Source organism: Hemibagrus wyckioides, linkage group LG10 (assembly GCF_019097595.1).
Source record: "Hemibagrus wyckioides isolate EC202008001 linkage group LG10, SWU_Hwy_1.0, whole genome shotgun sequence".
Taxonomy (NCBI): Eukaryota; Metazoa; Chordata; class Actinopteri; order Siluriformes; family Bagridae; genus Hemibagrus; species Hemibagrus wyckioides.
The window spans coordinates 24,499,715-24,523,093 of record NC_080719.1 but is presented as its reverse complement, the minus strand read 5'-3'; the positions used below and the strand labels follow the sequence as shown (position 1 = coordinate 24,523,093).

General features: G+C 38.2%; 3 protein-coding genes across 3 annotated transcripts; 1 reads left to right on the top strand and 2 right to left on the bottom strand.

Annotated features, from left to right (window-relative positions):
• The first annotated feature begins 1,685 nt into the window (after positions 1-1,685).
• Positions 1,686-4,962, top strand: ctbs (chitobiase, di-N-acetyl-). The gene is made up of 7 exons (XM_058401619.1): positions 1,686-1,875; positions 3,043-3,181; positions 3,292-3,500; positions 3,593-3,764; positions 3,847-3,944; positions 4,293-4,454; positions 4,545-4,962. The coding sequence occupies exons 1-7, from the start codon at positions 1,762-1,764 to the stop codon at positions 4,758-4,760; spliced, it is 1,110 nt and encodes a 369-aa protein (XP_058257602.1). The 5' UTR covers positions 1,686-1,761; the 3' UTR covers positions 4,761-4,962.
• Positions 4,963-4,971: 9 nt separating this feature from the next.
• spata1 (spermatogenesis associated 1) lies at positions 4,972-8,659 on the bottom strand. The gene is made up of 9 exons (XM_058400515.1): positions 8,621-8,659; positions 8,219-8,325; positions 7,824-7,941; positions 7,534-7,587; positions 7,099-7,441; positions 6,122-6,247; positions 5,810-5,988; positions 5,382-5,480; positions 4,972-5,302 (listed from the first exon to the last, which is right to left on the bottom strand). Exons 1-9 carry the CDS (start codon positions 8,657-8,659, stop codon positions 5,192-5,194), a joined length of 1,176 nt encoding a protein of 391 aa, XP_058256498.1. The 3' UTR covers positions 4,972-5,191.
• A 1,260-nt stretch (positions 8,660-9,919) lies between these two features.
• On the bottom strand, positions 9,920-23,254 carry rpf1 (ribosome production factor 1 homolog). The gene is made up of 9 exons (XM_058401609.1): positions 22,950-23,254; positions 15,684-15,740; positions 15,481-15,561; positions 15,273-15,368; positions 14,356-14,509; positions 12,590-12,672; positions 12,209-12,390; positions 10,943-11,069; positions 9,920-10,830 (listed from the first exon to the last, which is right to left on the bottom strand). Exons 1-9 carry the CDS (start codon positions 23,181-23,183, stop codon positions 10,789-10,791), a joined length of 1,056 nt encoding a protein of 351 aa, XP_058257592.1. The 5' UTR covers positions 23,184-23,254; the 3' UTR covers positions 9,920-10,788.
• Between the last annotated feature and the right edge of the window lie 125 nt (positions 23,255-23,379).

The following is a 23,379-nucleotide window of genomic DNA, read 5'->3' as shown; positions in this document are numbered from 1 at the left end:
CAGAAGCACCCTATATGTCCACTCAGAGGGGGACTCTGAGTTCTGACAAGCGCCAAAGTTGTTTTGAATCATCGCGGAAATAAACTCAGATCCACATTTAATTATCACAGACCACAAAGTGTGGTTAATCTGCCCAACTCCCTGATCAGCCTGATCATCTCTTCCGTAAAGCTAGCTGTGGACTGCAACAGATGCACAATAACCATCTCTGTGCCTGATCAGATCCTTCAGGGTGGTCAACCCATACAAGTCTTGATGGCAATGCATCCATGGCCTTCTCCTCAATGCATTTGCCAGCCAGTTAAGATATATAATTTTGTTCAGTGAAAAAGAGGGCAGAATGTATTCTGAATTAAATATAGAATATCTAACCCCTTTATGGCCCTTTCTGAATCCCAGTTAAGCACCAAAGAGTAGAACGAGCATAGATAATCTCTAGCTGTCGATGATGTTCTGTACTGTTTTTTTTTATTGTAAATGGATACGAAATAATTAAACAAATATAATTGTTTTATAATAACAGACCATTAACTAAACCTTCGACCTATATTTTATTAAACCTTTACTTTGCCTAGCAGACTGTTCTTCCAAGGTAAATTGAGAGCAGACAAGGTTTACTTAGACCAAGTGGCAGAGAAAACACTATTAAATATAACAACAAAAGAAAAAAACAAGTTAGATGTGTCCTTATCAGTATGTGTTCAGCCCAATAAGACTACCACATTACTTCACAGTAATACCATGAAAAAAAATACAGTTCAGTCAAATTGTAGGAGTGTCTCGCTCAAACAATGCAAGCACTCAGGGGTGCAGTAACAATAGGGCTAGACGGGGCTGAAGCCCCCAGGGCCCGAGATTGGTCATGGAGCAGACTGACAGGCCATCTGTAGTGCTGATCGCCAACGTCCCGCCACGCCCTCCAATTATTAGCACTGTTATTTAGTGGAGCTTTGCTGTAAATTCCATGAATTATCAGTAGTAATTAAAACATCACATTTAAATCAATCAAATGTGTTTATTCTGTATTCAAATTTTGAACCACCTGTACATGGGCCTACATTTGATTACTTTATAAAATATTTCCTAATACTCCTTTTTCCTGCCCCTTACACCTTTAGCCCAAACACCTGTCCATCAAACAAGACACGTACCTGTTGATTAAGAACCTTGATTAGTTACAATTTACTGGCGGGAAAACATAAAGGATTATGGGAAATTTAGTAGGAACAGCTTACAAATTATTGAACAGCGATTGAACAGGAAGTAACTTTTCCTCAAATATTTATACAGACACAAATATAAAAGATAAATATATAATATATAATAATATATATATGTATTATATAATATATATATAATATAATATATAAGATAAATATATAAAAAATGCGTATGACCCAAATCGTTTATAAATTATAACCAGGCATAATTTATTAGTGAGTGCCCAACAAACGTAATGTGGAAATCATAACACTGCTTGTAGTATGAAATATTATTTGGACTGAATTGAAGTATTTGTGATATCAGTTAGCAGTCATAAAAGGTTAGAAAGACATTTAATAATCTTATAGTCCTATATTTGAATAACTGAAAGTCTAATAATTATGCTAAATACTTCTTACTTGACATTATGCTCACAGTGCCCAGTCACGTGAAACGCAGTCTCTACAAAGTTGTCCCTCTCGCGCACCATATTGAGGAAGTAAAGAAACACTGGATTGTCTCGTGATTATTGTACAGTGTTGTGATTTTGGGTGGACGATGTGGTTGGCAGTGTCGCTCGTAGTCGCTTTGACCCTTTCAGGTTCGTCAGCAGTGTGTCCGTGTAAACAAGAGGAGCTCTGTCAGCCTGTCCAGCAACAGCATGAGTTTGAAGTGAGTATTTTTGCTCCGTATACATCAGGAGTTCGGCTAGTGGACGTCGTCTGTCCCAGCACAGGTCCAGCAAGTTTCGTAATTAATATACTGAAGCACAGCCGATAAATTTATGTAAATCTTTCATCACATTTTATTCGTACCTGCTGCAGTGACACGACACCAGAATAATCAGCCATCTCAGCTGCCTCGTTTTGATCAGAAAGCCATCTAGCTTCACTCAGTGGTCACTGACCAGAAGGTCAGAGGTCCAAGCCCCAGCACCACTAAACACTGTTGTCTCCTCAAGCAATGCCCTTACAACTGATTCCTCCAGAGGAAATGTAGATATACAAAAAGTATATAAGCTGAGATATACAAAAAGTTTTGCCATGCTGTAATGTATATTTTACAAATTTTCTTCTTTATAAAATAAAATGTCTCTCCCCATTATCATTTTTATTTTAATGATTTCCAGTCAAACTGTCATAATGGTGTTTTATGGTCATGTTAATAATATATGGCAAAATTAGCTGACAAATTCATGGCATCACTGTGAATACTAATGGCTGGCACCCACCAGAAATGCATGAGCACATCATTTTTATCAATATAACTGATCAGACCACATGAGGATTTCATATGTGGTTGAGGTCATGGCCCAGTGACTAGTTAGAGGACTAATTAAGTCAGAATGGGGAGACTTATTGATATTTCTCATTAGTGAACTGACAATTTGGCCTCTGATTACTACATGGACTCATTATATGTTGTTGTTGTTGTTGTCGTCGTTGTTGTTCTTTCAGCTGCTCCCTTTTTTGGGTCGCCACAGTGGGTCATTTGGTCCGCACGTTTCAAACATCTTAAAACCATAGCCAGAAAGGCTTTGTGGATTAAATAGCATATTCCATGCACACACACATGTATGTTTTTAGATTACATTTGAGAATACAATTGCTTATAATATGATTTCGCACATTTCAAGGCTGAGCTTTGATTAAAAGTTTGACAAAGTAGAAGCTCAGAATTACAGTCACATGACACTCAGACGTCACATGTACCTACAATAAATGTCATGCAGTGGGTCATAAAGTCTTGACATTAAAATATTTGTCAGTGTTTGTGTGGTTTAAGGTATGTCAAATACCTCCACCCCAGTGTTTGTACATATTTTATTTTCTTCCACAGGTATTCGTATTTGATGTTGGGGGTAAGGCATGGAAATTTTATGACTGGTCCCATGTGACGACAATAGCTGCTTTTGGAAAGTATGATGCTGAGCTAATGTGTTACGCTCATTCGAAAGGGGCAAGACTTGTTTTGAAAGGTAGAACATTTTTTAAAATACACCAGTGATTGTTTAATCTGCACCAGAAACAAATGAATACGCTCTAGCCAACAAGTAAAAAATAATGGTAATAACTCTTTCTATCCCAGGTGATGTGCCCCTCTCAGATATTGTGGATGATTCCAAAAGGACAGCTTGGATTACAGAAAAAGTCAATTTGGCTAAAAGCCAGTTCATGGATGGAATCAACCTTGACATTGAGCAGGCTGTAGAGGAGTCTTCACCTGAATACTATGCTTTGACAGCCCTTGTCAAGGAGGCCACAGAAACGTTCCATAGAGAAATTCCGGGCTCTCAGGTAGAAAACAGAAAGTTAACACGAAAGAAATGTCTTGATCTCAGCTATAATTTCTCCAGCTAACATCTAGTATTATTGATAATAAATCATAGGTCTCATTTGATGTGGCTTGGTCACCTAAGTGCATCGATAAGCGTTGCTATGACTACAAAGCAATCGCAGATTCGTGCGACCTGCTTTTTGTCATGTCTTATGATGAACAGAGTCAGATCTGGGGGGACTGCATTGCAACGGCAAACGCACCTTTAAATCAAACACTGACGGGTAAGAAACACAACTGTGTTTTTTGAAGAATGCTCAGTGAATGCTGAACCTTATTTATTCTTCTTCTTGCTTTGACTTACAGCATATGATCAATACCTGGGGATGAAAATAGATTCCAAAAAACTAGTCATGGGAGTTCCATGGTATGGTTATGACTACCTGTGCCTGAATTTGTCTCAGGTAAGAAAAAAAAAATCTGTCCTAGCTTCAATATTAATTAAATTTTAATGTGTTAGCTGTGTATTCATGCTTTGCAAACAAGAAAATAATTCAGATTTGGCATGTTATTATTAGAAAATATTCCTGGATTATTTTCCTATAACAGCATATACAGAAGTGTTTTATGCTTCTTGTACCATTGTGATTTACCAAAAATTAAAATGCATTATTTATTAATGAGCCTAAATGACTGATACAGTTTGTGCACTTTAAAATACTGTTGTATTAAATTTATTTTTTATGTTCTTTTCTGTTCAGCTTTATTAAACATATTTAAATAATTTATTGTCCTCTGTTACTGTCTTATAGGAGGGCATCTGTACAATTCCTAAAGTGCCTTTTAGAGGAGCGCCTTGCAGTGATGCCTCTGGAAAGCAAATCCCTTACAGCACTATAATGAAACAAATCAATAGCTCCATGTCTGGGAGGCTTTGGGATGAAATCCAACAAGCTCCCTATTACAATTACAAGGTCTACTTCAGCCATACAAAAATGCACATTGAACACACATTTTAGTGACCTATAGCTTTAACATTTTGCCTCTCAATGAACATTCTACAGGATGGCAAAGGAGACATCCATCAGGTGTGGTACGATGATCCGGAGAGCATTTCGTTGAAGGCTGCCTACGTAGGACAGCGGAGTTTGAGAGGGATCGGCATGTGGAACGGAAATCTCCTCGACTACAGCGATGACCCTGTCGCCCAGCAGCAAAGTGCTGAAATGTGGAATGCACTCATCTGGAAAAAAATGTACATCCCTGACAATGTCCTATGAACTTACAACTCTTTCTCATTTTGCCTAGGTCTAATAAAAGAGATCTCTCAAGACTATCAAAATCAGTTTCATTAAAATGAAAATAAGACATTCCTACCATCTAAATGACTTCACTCACTTTTTGCATTAATTTTTTTTAATGTATTCAAAGATTGACAATGTGATCTTTTGAATAAAAAATAAAGACATGTATTCAATTTTAGAGGACTGAAAGTTAAAACAACAGACTGTATAACATCCTTTATATACTTCTTGTGGTGTGAGGAAAAAGCCTAATTTAGTTGGCTTCCAGAAGACGATGCACAGAAACTAGAGTGGGTTGGAGATTTCATTGCCTTCATGAATAAAGTTTAAGAGCTCAAATTTAATCTCGCTACTCAGGTACTAATGGATGTAATATCCACTTTACATTTTAAAATAGAGTCTAGATGTTATCCAAGATCAGCAGAGGCTGTGGGAAGCCCACCGAATGAGCACTGAGACTTCTTCTGCATTAGTTCTGCTTTCAGGGCTTGAAGTTCAGTGGCAGCCTGATTCCTCAGCTGAAATAACCAAAAGAAAAACTTTAGTTAGTTATAGGTTTTGTGTACAGCGACATCTCTGTATGAGGATAACACGTACCTTGATTTCTGTGTCAAGTTTTATTTTAGCATCAGCAATGTTTTTCTTCAGGTTATCTATTTCGCAGCTTTCAGTCATAATCTGGATTATCAGGTCATTCTGTGAATGAGTAAATTAGTACTTTAGTTATTAGTGTTGGTCTATGTTAATGAGTTTTAATTTATACATAAAGGCTCTGAATGGTGGTTAAAATGACCAAAATTTCCCTTTGTAAAATTGCATCCCCATTTAGAAACAAATTGATATATAATTTGGGTTTTATATAATCCACCCTGTATTTTTATCCTCATGTTGATCTTTGTTTAGAATAGAATTCAGATAACACACCCACAGTGTAGACACAGTTAAACCTTTTACTAGGCAGAGGATGTTTGTCTCCCTCTACTGAACAACAGCTTTTCCGCTGAGAAAGTATAGGAATAGCTGACCTTTGTGCTTGAGAGTTTCCCTGCTCGTCTTTGCTTGTTTCTTCCATCTCTGGCTTGCAGTTGCTGGAACAGTTTGTTGTAAAATTTCTCAAGTTCCTGGCGAAGGTTTTTCAAGGTTTCTTCCAATGGTGCCGTGGCCTTTTTGGTGTTAAAATATTTTCTCTTCCACTTGTCCCGGGCTAGGGTGTTTGCGATTTGGAGGAGAAAAGCCGTTATTCTTGAAAGTCTTCTAGTATGTGATTTACATATTCGACTAGTGCATTACCTTTTACTAAAAACAAATGGCATGAACATTTACAAACATGTGCATACCTTGGTTCCTATAGTGTCTATTCAGAGCTAGCAGTTCTTTTCCCTTTCTCAGAAGTTCTTGTCTTGTTCTTTCTATTTTTTTTCTCTCTTCTTTGACCAGTCTTATTTCCTTCAGCAGTTCATTCCCTGGAAACAGCGTTTCATTTCACTTGTCATGTTAAATATTCTATTGAAATGGAATATAACATTTTTCACATTCACTCACTGTTAGTCAAAGGTTCAGGAGTGGTCAATTTTTGCACATGCACAGGCTGAGAAAGGGCACTAGGATCTGAATTACACAAAACAGGAACTTCATTGTCAGCTCTACTCACATGGACCTGCTGTGAAAAGAAGAGAACAAGTCACGCTCTGCAGTAAAGCCTTTCATGCATCTTCACTACACACTGGACAGGAAAGTACCCCTGCTGGAATTTTAGCCAGCCCCTAAAGGTCATAGTGTCTTTACAAGGTTCAGGCATTTATGAGCACAAGACTTCCCAGACTTTCTGGGGGAACTATTCAGAAATGTGTTCATGAATGTTTATTGCTGCTTGAATTTAAGTTTAATATGATCCCTAACAAGTAGACCTTACCTCATCTCCTGGTTTCTTTCTGGGTGGCTTCAGTGTTGGAGACAGTTTTGATTTCCTAAATTGTAGAATATAGTGGAAAACTGATATCTTACAGAGAGATTTTCTCTGAAACAATGCAGCATGTTTACCTTTTACCCGCAAAATTACCTTCCTTGAGATTGACTTAACCCAGTATCTGGACCCTCCAGCATATCTGGACCTCCAGGATCTCTGGTAAAATTTCGTTTGTAGCAAAGTTTTTTCTCGTTATTCTCCAGTTCATTTGGAGTTTCTTTTACATTGGGCATTTCTGCATGAACATTATTTATATTGCATTAATGCTTTGTATATTGTACCTACAGATTTTGTATAATGTATGACAGTTCAAGACAAGTTAATGATACCACAAAGCAGAATCGTTACCCTGCTCCTTTGCCACAAACTCCTCTTGGACGTTCCAGCACATTTTGGGAGCTTCAGTCCACATAGAGTCTTCACATCCCAGAGAGTCTTCCTCCCTCTCCTCCAAGGAACTGAAGCTGCTCTCATTTTCTACACTTTGCGCTAGGACATACTGCTGGGACTTTTGTTTGATTAGTGGGAACTTAGTAGGTTCTTTTGTCTGGCCAGGTGCAAAAATGGGTCTAGGAGGGTAACATGTCTGAGACTCAGTGTTGTAAAAGACAGTGTCTGAGCTTAGAGACCTGGAACAAAGGCTATTGGTATTCTCTTCAACTGGCAGCAGGTAGAGCTCTGGGTAAGGGGACTGAAATATGGGAATGGTAGAAATGGATTCCATTAAAAATTTTCATGGTATGACAAAAGCTGCACAGGTTCTCATTCTGATGAAATACTTACATAAGGTGGAGCAAAGGATTTTGCTTTCAAGTCTTTCTCTTGTTTGGCTTTGACCTGGTATTAAACAAATCCAGACATTCCATATTAAACATGTAGAATGCTTTGTGTTGTTTTAAATGAATGTGCTTTCAAATGACAAGACTGATGCATGTAGAGTTCAAACTGTATTTATTATTATTATTATTATTATTATTATCATTATTATTATCATTATTATTATTATTATTATTATTATTATTATTATTATTATTATTATTATCATATAATTATTATTTCTGCAGGCTACTCACCATTGCTAGGCTTCTACCAACACATTTTAAGAAGCAATATCTATCCTTGACCCTTTCAGGTCCAAGCAATGACCCAAGTTCTTCTCTAATGGCTTTAAGGCTTATGTCTGGATACACTCTGAAATATGAATACGAATACTGATTTCACTACAATGATTTGAGATAAATGATTTAAACGATACTTTACATCAGGGTGGAACAAAAATTTTCCAACCAGGGATCCAATTTAACTGTAAAAGAACAGACTGCTTTGAAAACACTAGTGTTATTTCTGCATATGTAATACATTTATTTTTATTATGGTCTGCATCTTATCATGAACATCCAGAAATCTATGCATTTACACTTAATATGAATTTATCTATTATCTAAATTCATTTCATATGCCTACTCACCTGATAAATCCCTCAGAAATGAAGCTGTCTATGGCTTCGACTGACACTTTATTCAACCTCGAGTTCCATTGTTCTTCTGGGACAAAAAACACATGGAGCTCCACGCACTGCTCCCAGCACCAACATTACACACATTAATGCCACTTTATAATAAAAACATCAGTTTAAACAAGTTACAGGAACTACAAGCTCTGAAAATAACGCAGTCATTTATGAGTTATGTCTTTATTCCACTTAAATTCACCAAATCCTTTCACATTCCTTTTACTGGAATATTTTAAAGTATATCTGCATTTCTTGTCATTTTTTTAAACATTGAAAATATTATAGGTTCAAATGCCTTTTGCAAAATGATTTATATAAAATTTTATAGGTAAATATAAAACATTATTTCAGACATACCTCTGAGGTTGCGGTTCTCTCGCGCACAGAACAGTTCATTGTGTTATTTTAATTTCTTTATATTTAGAGCACTGTGTTAAGCCTTGTAAGCTGGATGTAGTGACCAGTTTGGATTGACCAGCTGTTAGTGGATGAAGTTTCTTTACACACCGTCTCGAAGTGGGCGTGGGAGAGTGCTAAGTAACAATCTTGTGTAGTTAAACAGTGGCAGTTCATTTAATGGTCCCTTTTTTTTCCGCCACAGTGATTTATTCATGGACAGAAGGAAGCAGAGTTCTATGTTTATAAATGAAATTTTACTCAATCCACTCTGTACACACAATATGTAAATGTTGATTAACTGAATAATAATAATTTGTTTCTTATTCTTCTTATCATCACCATTATTATTAATAACAATAATAATTATATTTTATATATAATAACTTTGAACTTTTGAATTCTACTGGGCGTCCAAAAAGTCTCCATACATAGTGGAAATTAGCACTTTTAAGCCATTTCATTTCAAGAAAAAAAATTCGTACATTTTTTCCAGCTAGCCTTTAAGAAGAACGTATTGATACCATTCTCATGGATGGATCGGAAAGCTGTCACAAGCTTTTACAACAGCTCTAACAACAAAACATGACGAGAACACCACACACTTCACAGTGTCCAAACTTATAAACAATTCCAAAAAAGACAGGATGTGTTGAAAATCAACCGAGAAATGGACCTTAAAGAACAGCCACTAACGGAGGCACTTCTAACTGGTGCTGTTATACAGTCACTTATATATGAAGATTTTTGTGGACACCATGTACACGTTTTCCAATGTTTTCGAATCTGTTCAAATTAAAGAACATGAATTGGAAAAATCTTGAAGATTTTCTAAACCTTGTGATTGTTCTTGATTATATATATATATATATATATATATATATATATATATATATATATATATATATATATATATATATATATATATATATATATATATATAAACAAATACAGAATGTTACCTAGGCCAACATTTTAAGATGTGGTTCAACTTTTTTTCTAATTTTGTTTATTCTACAGTACATCCACAATATTAGAATATATTGCTGAAGAGTTTTGAGATTTTGTTTAACGCTATTATTGAAATTAGCTTTTTGACACCATAAATATTTATACTACAAATAAAACATGTCGATGAAGTCCTAAATGGATGAATGCATGTGTCCCATACACTTGGTTTTTGTTTAGTTGTGACAAAAAAGTAAGCCATGCTTCAGAATATAATAAAATCATTCTCATGTAGATGGTCAACACATAATACACACTCACAAAAACACTTTATTAGGAACTCATTCATGCACTTATCGAATCAGCCATCAGATGGCAGCAGTGCAATGCTGAACTCAGATGGCAGAAGATACAGGACATCATTAATAATCAGAATGTCAGAGGAATCTCAGTGATTTTTACAGAGGCATGATTATTGGTGCCAGGCGGACTGGTTTCATTATTTCCATAACTGCTGATCTTCTTGAATTTTCACACCCAACAGTCTTTAGAGTTCACTCAGAATACGAGGCAAAAAAGAAAAAACATCCAGTAAACAGTTCTGCAGACGATCTGATGAATCTCGATTTCTGCTTAGGAACATAGGGTCACAATTTGGCACCAACAACATGAAAACAATGACACAACCCTTTTTGTTTCAACAGCCCTGGCTGGTGGAGGCGAGTAATTAACCCTCTCTGCTCCAGGGGCGCCGTATCATGGCTGACCCTGCACTCTGACCCCAACCTCCAAGGATGGGATATGCGAAGAAAGAATTTCACTGTGCTGTAATGTATATGTGACAAATAAAGGCTGTTTCTGTTTATGTTGCTGACCACGTGCCACTATCTTCTAATGGCTACTTAGAACATGATAATGTATCATGTCACAATGAATTCGTAAAGTCTTCCTAATAAAGTGGACAGTAAGTGTTTGCACAAGTGACCAGATACATCTGAGACTCATTTTGCTGTTGAATCGGAGAACCTTCTTTTAATTCATCGAGTCAATCTGGACTGATTCTCAGAATTGCATAAACTGATATAGATGCATTTTTAACAATAACAAGTTGGTTGTACTTTAAATATGATCATCATCATTATCATCATCTCATCACGGGGACAGTTTATTCCTCTGTGTCTTCAGAGATGGAATTTTCTTCTGCTGGTGTCCATTTCATGGCGCTGAAACACAAATAGCCGGGATTTTTTAACTTAAAGCTTTGAAAAAATATGATTCTTAGCAAAATATGACACAAGAAACACATTTATGCTTCCACAAAGCCTCAAAACTGACCTTGTGAACCCATTCATACTCCCCAAACTTGGAGTCAAATGTCCCTTTCTGCAGAGAGCGCAGCTTAAGAGTGAATCGGGGCCCTAGTTCCTGAATACCCACTTTCTTCTCATTTTTGAAGATGTACCTGCATGAGACACAAAAAAGGTCATGTTATAATGTGTGATGTGTACATTTCATTCTAATGAGAAATGAAAAACCAAACAAGCTTGCAACATACACATGAATATTTAGTCCTTTGCTAACAGTTTACATGGAAATAGACTAATTAACTATTAATAAATTAATATACAGCACCTTATTTAAAAAAATATATATACAGTTTCTATATAAAATACCCCAAAGAGCAAATGCTCCAAGCCAGGCCAAAACTGGGACATCTGCCTTTCCATGCACATGAATGTAATATGGAGTTGTCCCGCCCTTTGCAGCTATAACAGCTTCAACTCTTCTGGGAAGGCTTTCCACAAGGTTTAGGAGTGTGTTTATGGGAATTTTTGACCGTTCCTCTAGAAGTGCATTTGTGAGGTCAGGCACTGATGTTGGACGAGAAGGTCTGGCTCACAGTCTCCACTCTAATTCATCCCAAAGGTGTTCTATGGGGTTGAGGTCAGGACTGTCTTTATGTCAAGGTCTTTATGGACCTTTCTTTGTGCACTGGATAGGAAGGGGTCATCCCCAAACTGTTCCCACAAAGCATGAAATTGTCCAAAATGTCTTGGTATGAAGCTGAAAGAGTTCCTTTCACTGGAACTAAGGGGCCGAGTCCAACCCAGGAATTCAATGATTTGGAGGGGTGTCCCAAAACTTTTGGCAATATAAATGCATGAAAAGGCCTTTTCATGCAGCATATGTATAATAGAAAAGAACAGATTTCATATCGGAAAAATAATTTAACTTTTAACGGAAAAAGAAAATCCAAAGGGTTTGTTTAGAACCGAAAAGATTTGAAAACTTCTATCAAGAAAACTACCCAGATATGACTGCTACAATTAGTGGCACTTCAATACTTCTCCTTAGCACAATTTAATAAATAAACAACATATTTAAAATCTATCCATCTATTAATTTGTACTGTTAGAATTTTGCATGATTGAACTTTCTGCTGCTTTCAGTCACTTTTTCCTCTGATCACTGTGAAGTAAGTTTTCAAAGTCAATACATCTTAATTCTTCTCTGTAAAATAAACAACCTTTAAAGAGGAACATGAACTCGTTTATCCATACATCCACACTGTTGTTCATCAGCAGCAAGCGGTTTCTTTACCTGTGAAACCTGAAGAAGATGAAGTCTCGCTGGTTGTGGAAAGTGGCAACCTGTCGACCAACAAACTGCGGATCCTGAGGAAATAACGCAGCAAACATTCGGCCGATGCTGTGGCCCAGTCTGGTGGTGAAGTTATTCAGAATGACCTCTGGGTAGTGTTCTGTGGGGTCCTTTCCTCTTCTCTGGATAATAAACAAAGAGTCAAAACTGCAATAGTGAATACACAGGATCACACTGCTACAGCATAAAACATTACCACTACAAGACTGTTTAAGTGAGAAGTCTTGAAAAATAAGAGGATTGTTTTGACAAACTTATATTTATTCACTCATCAATAACAGTGGATATACTTTGGCACAAAAGTTAGAAAGTGTAACAAACCTTCATCTCTTTTCGCAGTCGAACACTGCTGACTTTAAAATGTGCAGTTGGTCCTTCAGGAAGGTGACAGAGAATCATACCGTCTTTGACAATTTCAGGTTAAGGAAATATGTAGGTTAAAAAAAAACATGAACTGGGAAAAATGTACAACTTGTCTAAACCCTTATTTCAGTAAAAAAATTAAATACAGAATGTTACTTAGTCCAACATCTCAGTATGTAGTTCATTTGACTTACACGTCTCTATATACACAAAAAAATTCTTATTAAAATATGATTTGCAGCATGTTTCGTAGTTTGGAAAAAAGAAATGTTTTAACACGCCACTGAAGTCCTAAATACAACAGATCAATGGATGTATCCCAAATTAGCAAACATCAACTAAAATTAAAAATAAACTTAAAATTAAAAAAAGTAAGCCATGCTTCTTCAGAATATAATAAAAACATTCTCTCTTATTTAACATGTAGGTAGTCAACACCACGACACATTATAATCACCAAATACACACACGGACAAAAATGGTACCCTTCCATGACAGAAAGAAAAACCCACAATGGACACTGAAATAACCTGAGACTGACAAAAAAGTAATAATAAATAAACATTTACTGAGAATTGACTAATGAAAATCAGACATTGCTTTTGAAACGTGGTTCAACAGAAGCATTTTAAAATAAAAAAAATAAATAATGTAACTGGCCTAGACAAACATGATGGTACCCTTAACTTAATATTTTGTAGAACTGCAATCAAGCCATTTCTGTAACTCTCAGTGAGACTTCTGCACCTGTCCACAGGTATTTTGGACCACTCCTCGTGAGCACACTGCTCCAGCTGTCTCAGGTTTGAAGAATGTCTTCTCCAGACTGCAGGTTTCAGCTTTTTCCACAATAGGATGTTCAGTAGGATTTAGATCAAGGCTCATAGGAGGACACATCAGAATAGTCCAATGTTTTGTTCTTAGCCATTCTTGGGTGTGTATTTTGGGTCATTATCCTGTTGGAGGACCCATGACCTGTGACAGAACAAGCTGGGCAGCACCTTTCAATTCAGAATACTTTGAGAGTCTTGAGATTTCATCGTACCCTCCACAGATTAAAGGTGAGATGCAGCAAAGCAGTCCCAGAACATCACCGAGCCTCCTCCATGTTTCACAGCAGGTAGAGTCTTCTTTTCTTTGTATGCAGAAGCTTTTTGCTTGTCAATATGCATTTTGGCAAATTCCAGTCTGATTTGCTTTTAACAATGGAGTCCTTCCTCGGTCGTTGCCTATTTGGCTCAAACAGTGCTGGACGGTGTGACCTGACACTGATGTAACTTGACCTTGGAGTTCACCTCTAATCTCTTTGGAAGTTGTTCTGGGCTCTTTGGTTCATATTATCTGTCTCTTCATTTTGTCATCAGTTTTCCTCTTGCAGCCACAATGACAGGACACAAATTGTCTCTGTGGTCAAATTATTTTCAATCTGTTCTAGAGGTACCATCATGTTTGTCCAGTCCAGTTTCATTAGTTTGTAAATATTTCTGTTGAATTCAAAAGCAATGTCTGATTTTCATTGGTTACTTTTCAGTAAATTTTTAGTTATTAATACTTCTTTCAGTTTCAACTTATTTCAGCGACCATAGTGGGTTTTTCTTTCTTTAATGGAAAGGTATCGACAATTTTGTCCATGCGTGTATTGTATTAGGAACATCTGTAGTCCTACTCACTGAAAGCAAGAAACCAGTTAACCTGATCAGATAATTCCCCCAGATAAAGGATACTCGGCACTTTTCTGTCCTCATTGATGACAATGAGGTAGGTGAAGTCTCGTGATATGCACTGAGGAATGATCCTCTTCAGAGCAAGACCTCTTCTATAGTACACATATGCATTCGGTATGACTGTGGCTAGCTGCTCACAAAACCGGACAGTTCTCTGAAATAAATAGCAGGGAAGATATGCATTATTACAACACATGACATCTGTTTCCCAAACATGCAAACAATGCATTATTATAAAAATATGTTTTTATGTGCAGCCTGCACTGGATCATAACACGGAGATTGTTCTGGGAGCAAAATGGGTCCTACCCAGTATTAGTAGGGTATATGAATGCATCAAATGCACTCAGTATTATACGCTGAACAGGCATAGCATTATGACCACCTGCCTAATATTGTGTTGGTCCACCCGAACAGCCCTGACCCGTCCTGCACTGTGTATCCTGACACCATTCTATCAGAACCAGCATTAACTTCTTCAGCAATTTGATCAACAGTAGCTCGTCTGTTGGATCGGATCACACGGGTCAGCCTTCTCTCCCCACTGGCATCAATGCTCCTTGTCCGCCCATGACCCTGTCACCGGTTCACCATGTTCCTTCCTTGGACCACTTTTGATAGATACTGACCACTGCAGACCGGGAACACCCCACAAGAGCTGCAGTTTTGGAGATGCTCTGATCCAGTGGTCTAGCCATCACAATTTGGTCAAACTCACTCAAATCCTTACGCTTGTCCATTTTTCCTGTTTCAACCATTAACTTTGAGGACAAAATGTTCACTTGCTGCCTAATATATCCCACCCACTAACAGGTGCCATGATGAGGAGATCATCAGTCTTATTCACTTCACCGGTCAGTGCTCAGAGTTTTAGGGCTGATCGATGTATAAAACAGTAACAGCACTAATGAGCTTACCCCTCTTGGTCTGTCTGAGGTGGTGATGAGAACTTTAGGGTTTATCAATTTGTTGAAGTATGCTGAGAACTCATCTGTCCCCTCGTCAAAAGCCACCTGTGGACGTGAACATGTTCATTAAATGAACAACATTTAACAAAAAAATACACACACATACAAACACACTATCAATTTTTACTCATATCCATCTCTGGAGTCATATTCATACCTCCTCATCCTCGGGGTCTACCGTTGTCTCATCGTATATTCTCTGGTTTTCAATCGTCTTTGGAACTTCTTTCGGCGGAGCCTGCATGTTCACATTAAAAAAAAAATGTGATTATTTGCATTTGCTGTCTGTGACATCAAATGGAAAATATGATTCACCTGCATAAGTGTTTGAAGATCAACATCTGATAAACATTCACATACCTTATCACCGAGGGCTTCTCTCTCCTTTTTTCTTTTCTTTCTCAACTGCAATTTTTGCTGAGGTGGAGGAAAATATAATATTAGTTGAATTCATTAAACTACATTGCATTAAGCACACTGATGGTGGTTATATGATATGATTATGATAACTGATGGACATGATCTTCCATGCAATGCAGTCCCAGTTTCAGACTCAATGGTTTGAGCTGAGTCTCTAGATGTTTTCATGTTTAATGGTGTCATTTCTAGCCTGTGGACAATGCTAAATGATGTAAATGGGCTCAAGCTGCGATTTGGAGATCTGTTGACTCTCAACACAGTGGGATGTGGGAGCTTAGTGGTTAAAGTGTGAGTTCAAATCCCAGGTCCACCAAGCCACCACTGCTGAGCCCCTGAGCAAAGCCCTTAACCCTCAATTGTATAAAAAGAGATAAATTGTAAGCCTCTGTGGATAAGGGCGTCTGCCAAAATGCCAGAAGTGTAAATGCAAATGCAACACATTCAGAGATGCATCTGAGATACAAGTGGCTACTTTGCATGTGAACAGCAATGCATCCCCAACATCAATAAAGACAGTCTATTCAGAAATGTTGCCATGTTTGCATTTGTTTGTTTTGATAAAAATCAAGTTAGCTTTGATCAGGGTTGATTTTCATGAGGCTTAGATAATATTTTGGATATTATATTCATTAAACCTGCTGTATACCAGCCACCTACTTATTACCACTCCCAACAGATGACCAATCAATCAATGATCAATACTTTATCATCGCAACCAAATTTCTCTCTCTAGTCTCTATTCGTACATGTGTACATGTGTGCATGTGTACATGTGTACAGCAAGTGTATTGTAGCTTAGTGGTTTAGGTGTTGGATTACTGATCAGAAGGTTGAGAGTTCAACTCCCAGGTCCACCAAACTGACACTGCTGGGCCCCTGAGCAAGATACTTAACCTTCACCAAATAATGTAAGTCACTCTAGATAAGGGCGTCTGCTAAATTCCGTAAATGTAACATGAGAATGTTAGCACCTTGGCGAACTTAGTTAATGAAATGCTTTTTAATAAAATGGCGTATTTTTCATTGCATCAGTGAGAAATCGTGCATGACATTATTAATTTAGTAAAACTCATTTTTCAGTAGTTGATGTTAAGCTTTAAAATAGTCTATGACAGCATGAGTCTTGAGCATCAGCATGAGTGCAGAATGATTTTCAAATATAAGCAGCTTGTTTTGCATTTATGCTTAGCATTAGATAGAATATTGGCTTTTTTTTTTTTTTTTTTTTTAAGTGTAAGTAGATCTTGATAATCCACTTGTGGCTTATTGTGCTGGATGTGTGAACAGGGCCCTTATTTGAAGTGTTCATGTTGACCGGGTTTCCACAGAACCCCCTTCCTGAGACATAGGGTAAAGACTGTATAGAGAATATTAAAGAAGGTTGTGCACATTTGGTACAACATACCCAGGTTACAAGGGGTACACCTTTTCTACCGAGGTTGCCCTCGGCCACATGCCTGCTGCCGGATCGTATCAATGATTGTTTTACTCGATGAGGTGCAATATTCAGAGCACCTAATACACATGCACTGATGATTTTCCGTTGAGTTCTTACAGCATTAGCACATCAACAAACATTTTTTTTAGTCATTTTACTGCTTGTACTGGCCTTCCTAATAGAACTCCAAGGCAGTTCCATCTATACTGAAGCAGCACTCTGGATGGTTTCTTCCCAAAGTCATAATCAACCACTGTTGCGTTATAATCTAGTGACCTCCCAGTATTGCATGACAAAGACCCATAATTCACTTCTAAGGTTAGTCAAGTTCCTCGTGACATTATCATGCACAGGGATGGTGAGAATCCTCTGGATAAAGTATGTCACAAGACTAAGCTGCATATGTAATTTTGGCTGAATGAACACAAGATAATCAACAGGTCCCCCATTATGCAGAACCTGCAGCAACCTAGTGGGACTCCATTAGAAGGTTGAAGAATGTGTTGCAGGTGATTCTCTCCATACCTTTGGCAGTTATCTAGGGTTCACTGAACCACAGTTACATACACTATACTGGCAAAAGTTTTGGGACACCCCTCCAAATCATTGAATTCTAATGTTCCAATCACTTCCATGACCACAAGTGTATAAAATCCAGCACCTAGGCATGCAGACTGCTTCTACAAACATTTGTGAAAGAATGGGTTGCTCTCAGGAGCTTAGTGAATTCAAGCGTGGTATCATGATGGACCTAAACAAAATGCTGTCTATCATGGCCAACCCGACCACCCACTGCACATAGTTTTCTGCAAACAAAGGAGTGTGTTCAGTGGAAGACTTCTGTCGCAAAGCTGCTCAACGAACAGACTTCGGAAATCCATTCGGCTCTTCAACACCTCTCTACAGGGACACAGTAATGTGGACTGGAAGATCTAGGCTAAGGCTATATAGACATCACGGTGTTACATGTATAACTCTCTCATCCGTTCAGAATCAGGGTCTGCTCAGGTACTCTCACTATTGCATATCTTGCCATTACAAACAGACTCCATTTCTTGGTCACTTTCATGCTGCTCTTTGCACAATTACATAGGTATTTGAACAATTAATACCATTTGCATTGTCACTTGTTACATATAAAATTGCACATCAAGGGCTGCACTGCAATTAACCTCATTTCTCTTATTCATGGCCCATCCTTTTTAAACTGTGATTTATATGCTGTGTTTATTTGCTTCTTATATATCTTGTAGTTTTTGTTCTTAACGATGCAGTAGTAACTTCTGGTCAGTTGATCACATTACCCTGTGTATACTGACTATTTGTAAGATATACAGTGTGCAATTTACAACCTGTCTTTGTGTTACTGTCTCTGTTGCTGCTGGATATCTGGAATTTCCTTCAGGATCAATAAAGTTATAAAAAAATATCTATCTATCTATCTATCTATCTATCTATCTATCTATCTATCTATCTATCTATCTATCTATCTATCTATCTATCTATCTATCTATCTATCTATCTATCTATCTATCTATCTATCTATCTATCTATCTATCTATCTATCTATCTATCTATCTATCTATCTGATAGGCTGCCACCTGTGCAATAAGTCCATTTGTGAAATTTCCTCACTACTAAATATTCCACGGTCAGCTGTTAGTGGTAATATAACAAAGTGGAAGCAACTGGAACAACTTCTCTGTAATCCGATGGACGAGTTTGGGTTTGGCGGTTGCCAGGAGAATGCTACTTGCCTGACTGCATTGTTCCAAGTGTAAAGTTTGGTGAGGGGGTTGTTTTTCAGGGGTTGGAAGTGAAAGGACCTCTTAATGCTTCAGCTTCATACCAAGACATTTTGGACAATTTCTTTGTGGGAACAGTTTGGGGATGACCAAACACTCCTCAACCTTGTGGAAAGCCTTCCCAGAAGAGTTGACGCTGTTATAGCTGCAAAGGGCGGGGCAACTCCATATTAGACCCTACGGATTAATGGCATGTCATTAAAGTTCATTTGCATGTAAAGGCAGACGTCTCAAACTATTGGCAATATAGTGTATGTAACACGTACTTTTTAATCATGAAAGTGGGTTTTTCAAATTATATGTGACTTATAAGTGGGAAAAAATTGTTTTTTATGACAATAACATGACAACTTTGATATGTCTGCATTAAATACATAATTCTATATACACACATTTATTATATATATTAGATATTAATTTAGGTTACTTTCTAACCTTGCTGTGCCTGCAAAGATCACACAGGGAAAGCAGCCAGTATTAGGAAGAGAGCAGTAAATGCGGTCAATTTGTATAAAGATGTCCAAAATCTTGCTAGCCATGTGTACTTTTCTCAGTTGTATTGAGTTTTTGATCCATTACATACCACAGCAAAAAAAAAACACACACAATTTGGCTTGTGATCTGATACAGGATGTCTCTAAAATGTTCAAGACAGAGATGAAGCACAGACAACAGCAGACATAATTAGATCATTATTTTATTTACCGCTACAAATGTGCCACATAGAGCCTTAGAATTCAGGGAACCATGTGACTTGAGTGAAACATGTCTCGTTCAGGTCTCCTAGTTCTTTTTCCTCTGGTTTAGAGGGGCGTTGACTTTTTTTTCCACCAGCAAACATGTTACACCAGTTTCATTCAGCAGGTATATAAAACATCAGACACGGCTGTATCTCTCATTTATGTTGGATTGCAGCTGTACGTTGGTTAGGTTTACTTAAGGTTATCTTGAAGTGATGTGCTTGCGATCGCAAGGACTGGAACTAAGAACGTAAGAAGTGCTTATTAGCAAACAAAGAAGGAAATTATTTTTAAGAGAGAAACAGCCCTGAATAGCTGAGCAACTGAACAAGTAAGTGAAATGCATTCGTGAGCTGAGAAATTGCTGATGATTAAATGCAGAATTCCAGGAGCTGAAAAATTAACAGCCCACTATTACACACTTAAGTCAATTAACTGAGGAAAAGTTGTACTTTTGATTCATTTTTTATTTGGATTGGTTTCACACTGAACATTTTTTTAAATAGCTGCCAGCAGCAATTAAGAGGCCAAGCAACTTCTGTCCCCACGCCTTTACAGTGAAAGAAGACATTTCAACAGTTCAGCAATTATGTGTGATTTTACAAACTTAGTGAGCACTGACATTGTCCTAAAGTACTCTAAAGTTCCCTGGGACAATATCAGTTATTCGGCTAAAAGCATTTGCACTAGTCCACTAATGTACAGCTAGTGTTTCCATCGGCACTGAATGAAGCATTTGGTTTATTTTATAGACTATTATACAGCATAATTATACAGTTAATGTTTCCTTTTGCTTAAAATTCTTAGACTTTTTTTTAGATGTTTATTCTTATAGTTTTTCACATTTGCTTTACATTACTATACACCAAGGCAAATTCCTTGTAGATGAAAACCCCACAGTACTGGGCAATAAAGCTGATTCTGAAAAATATATAACAATGATAATAATATAATAATCATATAATCACTAAAGGGTGCTGAGCACCTTTGATGTTTGGGCCCTTAATAATAAGGCTCTAGGTTCAAGCCCCAGCACTGCTGATGTGGACATTTTAAGAAAAATTGCACACTAGAGTAAAAAGGTACAAAACCTATTTGTGCTGCTGCGTAACAGGACTAAAGCTCTCCACGCAGAAATAAAAAAGGAAGAGCCCTGATCATTTTTTACGTTGAGTATTTATAATCAGGATTAAAACACAAAAAAACAGGATTAATGAAAGGAAAACAGTCAATCACTGGCTACACTAACACTTGATCCAGACAGCCCTGTGACTTAGCTTTCAGTCCTGCCATCTAGTCTCCATCACAGTTCTGTCCCTACATTGCCAAAGGTTTTGGGACACCCCTCCAAATCAAATCAAAATCTTTTTCTGTTAAAGATGAAATTTGTCCTTTTCTAACATGAAAATATTTATACATCACATTTGTATTACACATACACTATATTGCCAAAAGTATTCGCTCACCTGCCTTGACTCGCATATGAACTTAAGTGACATCCCATTCCTAATCCATAGGGTTCAGTATGACGTCGGTCCACCCTTTGCAGCTATAACAGCTTCAACTCTTCTGGGAAGGCTGTCCACAAGGTTTAGGAGTGTGTTTATGGGAATTTTTGACCATTCTTCCAGAAGCACATTTGTGAGGTCACACACTGATGTTGGACGAGAAGGCCTGGCTCTCAGTCTCCGCTCTAATTCATCCCAAAGGTGTTCTATCAGGTTGAGGTCAGGACTCTGTGCAGGCCAGTCAAGTTCCTCCACACCAGACTCTGTCATCCATGTCTTTATGGACCTTGCTTTGGTCACTGGTGCACAGTCATGTTGGAAGAGGAAGGGGCCAGCTCCAAACTGTTCCCACAAAGTTGGGAGCATGGAATTGTCCAAAATGTCTTGGTATGCTGAAGCATTCAGAGTTCCTTTCACTGGAACTAAGGGGCCAAGCCCAGCTCCTGAAAAACAACCCCACACCATAATCCCCCCTCCACCAAACTTTACACTTGGCACAATGCAGTCAGACAAGTACCGTTCTCCTGGCAACCGCCAAACCCAGACTCGTCCATCAGATTGCCAGATGGAGAAGCGCGATTCGTCACTCCAGAGAACGCGTCTCCACTGCTCTAGAGTCCAGTGGCGGCGTGCTTTACACCACTGCATCCCACGCTTTGCATTGCACTTGGTGATGTATGGCTTGGATGCAGCTGCTCGGCCATGGAAACCCATTCCATGAAGCTCTCTGCGCACTGTTCTTGAGCTAATCTGAAGGCCACATGAAGTTTGGAGGTCTGTAGCGATTGACTCTGCAGAAAGTTGGCGACCTCTTCGCACTATGCGCCTCAGCATCCGCTGACCCCGCTCCGTCAGTTTACGTGGCCTACCACTTCGTGGCTGAGTTGCTGTCGTTCCCAAACACTTCCACGTTCTTATAATACAGCTGACAGTTGACTGTGGAATATTTAGGAGCGAGGAAATTTCACGACTGGATTTGTTGCACAGGTGGCATCCTATCACAGTTCCACGCTGGAATTCACTGAGCTCCTGAGAGCGACCCATTCTTTCACAAATGTTTGTAAAAACAGTCTGCATGCCTAGGTGCTTGATTTTATACACCTGTGGCCATGGAAGTGATTGGAACACCTGATTCTGATTATTTGGATGGGTGAGCGAATACTTTTGGCAATATAGTGTATGCTGCATGAAAAGGCCTTTTAACACACTATATTGCCAAAAGTTTTGGGACACCCCTCCAGATCAGGTGTTGTTTTTCAGGGGTTGGGCTCGGCCCCTTAGTTCCAGTTCCATACCAAGACATTTTGGACAATTTCATGCTCTTTGTGGGAACAGTTTGGGGATGACTGATCTGTGCACTCTTACCCCAGCTTCCTAACAAGTTGGGATATGTAATAATAATAATAATAATACTAAACTGTCCTGTAGTATATATGTGTGTAGTGCGCGTGACAGTTAAGCTTTTATTCTTATTATTATTCTACCAAGAAAACATACAGTCACTAAAGAGTGTTTGCCCTTTAAACAAAAAACTGGACACAGAAATCCTGGGGCAGAAAAATCACCGGGCACATGGAAAAGCATGGAATTAAACAAATAATGAAAATAATTCTCTCAGCTACTTGTGTGTACCGCATCCGGATCTACTTCTATTTCCCACATGGCATTTATCATTCACTTTTACTCTGCCGGACAGTAGATTTAGTTTAATTTACCTGTCTTTTCTCTTGCTTGAGCTTCATGAACATAAGATGTCTCCGCTGTTTATTCTTGATCTCCTTCAGGCTGAAAGTCGGAGGGAGCGAGCAGCCTGGAGCTTCTGCGGGTTCCGGTTCTGTCTCCACATTTTCAGCCGCTTTCTCGCGAATTTCCTTTTGCTTCTTTTGTTTTTTAACTTTACCTTTAGAGCTGGGCAAATCTTCAGACACGGGAACCTCAACGAAATCCATGTTGTAGCTGTTATTCTGAGTCCTCTGCGAACGCACGTGTGTTTACTGAAAGCTTTGCCTGTTTCCGGGTTTACCGGAAGTGTTTTCGTTGGTGTGTGTTGCAGCTCGCGCCCCCTAATGTCAGGGTGTAGGCAGAAATAAACGTCGACTAAAATTCACCAAACACTTTATTATAAACACCTTTCATGCAGAGAGC